We start from the raw sequence: 6478 nt of genomic DNA, 5'->3' as shown, positions 1-6478 counted from the left end.
GTGAGGATAAAATATGAGTAATATGCTCCCTTCAACATGTACCAGCTGAAGACGTGACAAGGATGACTGCCTAATACCAAGGTACCATGAGTTACAGTAATCCAGTCGGATGGATTACTTAGCATGGATTACTGTTCTGAAATCATCTTTTGACAAGATGTGCTAGAGGGCCGATGTCCACAGGAAAGAAGCCACCAGTGACACCTGACCCAAAGAGCCAACCAAGCTTTCACTTCCTCAAGACAGTCATTTAGCGCTTGCATGTAGTGGTCATTTGTCTTTTTTAGGGGCATATAAACCTGCGTATCATCTGCATATTAATGGAAAGCAATTTTTGGCCTTCTAAAAAAAAGGGAGAAAAGCAGATGTCCAAGTATTGATCTCTGTGGTACCCCACATGAGACTAGAGCTGAGGAGGATCTAAAATCTGAAAGACTGACACAAAATGTTCTCTCAGCCAGGTAAGACCTAAATCACTTCAGAGCGGTACCATGAATGCCTACACAGTGTACCAAGAATAATAGTAAAATATTGTGATCCACTGTGTCAAAGGCAGCTGTTAAGTCTAAGAGAACCAAGATCACTTGATCCCCTACATTTGTAGCCAGGAGGACGTCATTAACAACCGTAAGCAATGCAGATTTGGTGCTATGCAGAGATTTAACACCAGACTGAAAAATCTCAAGGACATTATTTTCATTTAAAAAGGTTTTCAGCTGATTATATGTCATTTTCTCCAGAATTTTAGAGAAAAGGGAAGCTTGGAAATAGGCCTAAAATTTGATAAAACAGAGGGATCCAGGCTAGTTTTCTAAAGCAGAGGTTGAACTGTAGCATGCTTCAAAATCTTAGGAAAAATACCAGATGAGAAACTGGTAATAACAATAACAAGAATGAATGGCCCAAGAGTAGAAACGACCTCTTTAAATAATTGAAGAAGAACAACATCAGTAGGGGAACCTGAGGGCTTCAGATGACTAACAACCTCATAGAATAAAGAGAAAGTTACAGGCTTAAACTGGTAGAAAACAGCAGAGCAAGAAACAGGGACTGAAGGGTCAAGAGCAGGTGGTGTGTTCTGAGGCCTGGCGTTATTCACCTTTTCCACAAAGAAATTCAGAAATTTCTTACATACCTCAGAGGAAGCTTCAATACCGTCAGACTCATCAACATTAAACTAAAACCAAAAAAATGTCTTAAAAAACATTAGCACAACAAATTATTCTCAAAATTCTTTCAATTTTATTAAGATTGGTGAGACAAGTGGCTGCCCACACAACATTGCAGTATAAGGATAAAAGAAACTGTAATAAGGCATTAAAATGCAAGACTGATTTAATAATAATCCAACTGTACAGGAAGAATATCCAGAATTTTTGTATGTGTCCTACATGCACAATAGGTTTTCAAGAATATAATCATCTCCCAAAATAATTACACAATTTTGGCCAATGAATTAGCCAGCTACTAAAAAAATAACAGTCTACACTCTTACTTCTACTTCTGCTTATTATTTTTAAGATGGTGACGTAATTAGATTCCTTCTTTTTTCAGTGCAAAAAATAAAAACAAAAAAACCCCAAACCTAACATAACCCATTTACTGCCAAGTCGGGGGAAAAAAAGAAAAAGGCAAAACATCAATCATAAGCTAATTCTGCATTTGTAAGATGATCTGTTCTGCGTGTGTTAGGTTGATGCTAGATCTCACACGTGACTCAGTGTTAATGCGTTCGTCACATAAAGTGACTCAACTTCACTTTATTTACACACAAACATTCAGACAAACATGCAGCTTAAAGCGCTTCACACAGCAAAACCAAAACGACACAGAATGACGTTAAAACCATCCACAACATTAATTATATAAATTAAAGACAATAAAACATAATACTAAAAATAAATATATAAAAGCAATAAATACAGGGATACACCTTGCACTTCAAACTTTCATTGATGTATTACAGATAATTTAGTAATCAACAAGTGGAAGAACAAAAACAATCCATTAGCAGAATTTCATATGATTTGTTCAAGCTATCTTTATAGTGTTTTGCAAAAACAGATTATTGTTGAGACAGTGCCGTTAAAAGAAAAACTACTGGCAACCGCCAGTTCTACCCATCTGCCTCCTTGTAGATGGACCTATGGCATACATTTGAAAATACTAGATGATTTTCAGAAATGCTGACCTCTGACCTTTACATTGAGCTCACTGAGATTTGAACTCAGATTTTTACACAAACTTGGTTCCCCACGCCGCTCCGCTGCCTGCACGGCAGCGTGACGACAGCCTTTTACTTTTGATGTGTAAAAAATTTCATGCATTACATTTAGAAATAAGAGTTCGTTTTAACACATTCATTTAAAAAAAAAAAAAAAAAGTTTAAAAAACCAAACAAAAACAGACTGGGTAGTGTACTTTTACTTGCAACTTAAAGTCAGCACTGTCCTATTTACAATCTTCTCATTGAAGCTTAGCGGCATTTGGCAACGTGACCGGAAAGATGGTGAGAGCGGGCAAACCTGCGGAGGCATTTAGGGCAAGAATACGGCTTCTCGCCCGTGTGAGTTAACATGTGAGTTTTCAAATGGCCCGACAGGCGAAAGCTTTTCCCACATTCTTGACATGTGTAGGGGCGCAGGTTAGTGTGACTCCTCCTGTGCTTCCCCAGATCACCAGATGAAGTGTAACAGCGGTGGCACTCGGGACATTCAAAGGGCTTTTCCCCAGAGTGTATCCGTTTGTGTTTCACCAAGTCACCGGACTGTGTGAAACTCTTATCGCATTCAGTACATTTGTAGGGTCTCTCACCAGTGTGGGTGCGTTGGTGATTTCTTAAATGGGCAAGGCGAATGAACCTACTGCCGCAGACAGTGCAGTGGTAAGGCCTTTCACCAGTGTGTGTTCGTAAGTGTATTTTTAAAGCGCCGAGATCTCCGATCTTCAACCCGCAGTCTCCGCACTGATGAGCTTTCTCATTGGTATGAAGTTTAGTGTGAACCCTCAGGTTTCTCTGAGTGTTAAAGTTTTTCCCGCACACATTGCAGTGGAAGGGTCTTTCACTTGAATGTGTCCTCAGGTGTAGATCCAGGCTAGACTTCAATCCAAACTCCTTTCCACATTCCGAGCAGGAATATTCCTTCTTGCCAGAGTGTGTTGTTAAATGGCACTTAAGATGGTGGGACCTTAAAAAGGCTTTCTCACACACCTGACATTTGTAGGGCTTCTCCCCTGTGTGTATTTTCATGTGTTGTCGCCAGCCGCTGCGCTCTACAAACCTCCTGCCGCAATCCTTGCAGACAAACGGCCGGTCGCCTGTGTGGGTGCGCATGTGGTCTTCCAGGCTTTGAGGTGTGCGCACTTTCTTACCACATTCTGGACACTCCACACCAGTGTCCAGACAGATTGGTTTATCTTCAGGCTCTGTACTATCTAGTTCATGACACAAATGAGGTCCTTGACCCCAGGTAGTTTTGAAACTCTTTCCACAATCAGCACAACTGAGATATCCTCCTCTAGTAACCACAGACATGTTGTGCCAGCGCTGACAGTGATTTTTTAGGTTCTTCAGGTACTGGAAGCTGCGAGCACAGGTTGGGCAAGGGTGAAGCCTGCGGGGAGGGGCAGAAGGGTGGACTTCACGTACGTGGACCCTGAGGTGTACTTTAGAGTTAAAGGTACTGCTGCATGCACCGCAGCTGTATTTGGGGATGAGATTTAGTGTGCGGCTTGAGATGCATGTGTTGAGTTTCGCAAGGTACTGTTTCTGATGGACCCACTTAACATGCTTCTCCAGGAAGTCCAAGTCAGTAAAGGAGACAGTGCAGTGCGGACATGGAAAAAACTCGGATGATGACTCTACATAGGAGTGAGAAAAAAATAGACAGGAGTCACATCAAGCAAAGGTAAGAATGTATGATTAGACTTTTCCTGTTACAGTAATAGGAAACTCTCTTGATTTATAATAAAGACATTTAAGCTGTATCACTGAATTTGCACCCAATTTTTGTTTTTAAAGTTATTAAAGATGTATGCTGTACAATAATTCCACTCTTGAAAAAGAACAGCTCAAATAAATAATTTAAAGCCCTAAATTCATGCCCATGGTGAGGCTATGTAAACTTCTGACCATAACTATATATTCAGTGCCTGGATCTGGATTGTTTTAATGTAATTTTTGGTCAGAATCTTTCCATTTTCTTGTCTTGCTATTCCCTTCAATGAGGGTGTCTAGCTTAAGGATCACTAACAGTGCTCATGTTATTTCTTAACTTTTTAAAAACATATGTATTTAACCCTTAGCTGATTAAAAAAATGCAAATGCAGATACACCTCTAGAGCTTGCATTAATGTGTTTCTTATACATACTTTTCAAGCTAAAACTGGCTATTTGTAAAATTTGGAAAAGGTGAATAACAACTAAAAGCAGAAAGAGAAAACACCCAGACTTAAAGTCGGTCTCTACCTCTGCAAGCCTCCTCCTCTCCCTCTTCAAACCCCTCTTGGGCGCTGCTTGCATCCTCCACCTCTTCTTCACTCTCTCTCTCTTCTTTGACCCAGGACTCCGGCTCCTCCTTGACAGCAGCTTCAGTGAATTCATAATGTGGTGAATGGCAGGACTCAAACTCCTCCTTTATGTGTCCTTGTGAAATATAAGCATCAGTAATAGTGTCAGGCTTAGTGTCTAAACAGTCTTCTGTGCCTTCACTGTGCTCCTCGCTGATCTCCTGCGAATGTGGCTCCTCCTTTATCTGGATATGGAGGCCGTGCCCATTAGTGTATACTTCACTGAAGCCTTCCTCGCCATCACTCCCCTGCTCTAATTTATGCTCAGCTTTAATAGTGACCGCATCGCTTTGTGTCTCTTCTATCTTTGCCTCCCCTTTTGTGGATTTCATCTTCACGTAATCACCATTAAGGTTTCGTCGTGGCGTGCTGTGGAGCAGAGGAAAACACCGTTATGTCGAATATCTCGATGGACACTTAGATTTAAAAGGCAGTCCGAGAAACACAGGGAATAGAAGCAAGCGTCATCTAAATATTCCCTGATTCTGGTTATCTGATCTTTGTTAGCTCACATTAGCTAAGAAGCATTAGCCTAGCAATAGGCTAACGCCGTTTACTTTCCTACAGCTGTGCAACTGTCACCGTTTCGCTTATATTCCGCCACAAAGAAGAGACTCACAGTGTTAAATCGGGCGCTTAAGCCGCAGCAGCTTCTTCACATTTAAGCGACCATTTACTGGCAGCCTGCATCAGATATAAATGGATAAAAACACAGGAAGAGCACCGCACACTTCCTCTGGTGCTGGCCAACCAGAGCACATCAGCCTTGTTTACCTTGAACCCGCTTTTAAAGTGACAGCTACAAAAAAACAAGCATCACAACAAATCACGCCATCCTGCATCATGTTATCTGTCATGCTATACGTGACGTAGATGGGTTAAGAAAGATAAAAAATTAAAAAAAAACTACAAAAAGAAAAATATCCTCAGTTTTAACAAATTCTCACTGGTCAATTCATTAAGTTCACCTTGATAATACTGCGTTACAACCTCCCTTGTCCTAATTATTCATGGTATAGAGTCAACAAAGTTTTGGGAACATTACATATTGACATGAGAGCATTACACAGTTGCTGTAGATTTGTCAGATACATATCCTTGATGGCAAGTGGTTATTTGATTTGCTGTTGCCTTGAATGCCAAAGCAGGGCCAGGGGAGGTAAAGATGCAGAGGCTTTGCAGGCCAGTCTCTGCAGGCACTGAAGTGTCTGGGCACTAGAGGACTCCAAAACCATAGAGCAATCAAGAACGCCACAGATACAGCAGAGAAGGTGCCAAGCAGCCTATGGATCAAGCGGACCAATCCATGGATGACAATTGCTACTTGGACAGTCAGGGCCTGGGTGAGGGTGTATGATGTTGAACGACCCAAAACACTCACTGAAACCAGATTGCATCACTGTTGATGTGTTGCATCAGAAAATGTATGCAAGAACTTGAAATACTTAGGCTTCTCAATTAGAAGCACATTAGTCTGTACCAGGTATAAATATGTTGTAGGGTTTTCCAGCTCTCCTCCAAAACATCGTATTGGGCCAGGGGCGTAATTTCCAGGGGGGGGTTATGACCCCCCCCCCATAAAAAGACCGAACCAATATAACCCCCCTAATAAAATTATGAATTATCTTGCATAAATAAGCTGTTTTCTTTACTCATTTCAGGTATTAACAGCAAATTAGTTGCATGTTTAATCATCTAGGAATTTACCCAGATTTATTTACTTATTTCTTTAGACAGAGATCTTGACCCCCCCAATGTTCAGCACAAAGTTACACCGATGTATTAGGCAGTACCTTCTGGGCAAGTCATTTGCAGTTTTGAACTCATAACTGTCAGATTTAAAAATTTAAAATCACTGTAAATTACTTTTACCTCAACATTAAAACGTTACCATTACAGCACGCTTATT

General features: G+C 40.9%; 1 protein-coding gene across 1 annotated transcript; it reads right to left on the bottom strand.

The window, feature by feature from the left end:
- Positions 1–1261: 1261 nt before the first annotated feature.
- On the bottom strand, positions 1262–5314 carry LOC102782710 (uncharacterized). Its single transcript, XM_035915513.2, has 3 exons — positions 5189–5314; positions 4469–4938; positions 1262–3861 (listed from the first exon to the last, which is right to left on the bottom strand). Exons 2-3 carry the CDS (start codon positions 4899–4901, stop codon positions 2477–2479), a joined length of 1818 nt encoding a protein of 605 aa, XP_035771406.2. The 5' UTR covers positions 4902–4938; positions 5189–5314; the 3' UTR covers positions 1262–2476.
- Between the last annotated feature and the right edge of the window lie 1164 nt (positions 5315–6478).

This window comes from Neolamprologus brichardi, chromosome 11, assembly GCF_056152115.1.
Source record: "Neolamprologus brichardi isolate AB-2024 chromosome 11, ASM5615211v1, whole genome shotgun sequence".
In the NCBI taxonomy this organism is placed as follows: Eukaryota; Metazoa; Chordata; class Actinopteri; order Cichliformes; family Cichlidae; genus Neolamprologus; species Neolamprologus brichardi.
This window is presented reverse-complemented; position numbering and strand designations above follow the sequence as displayed.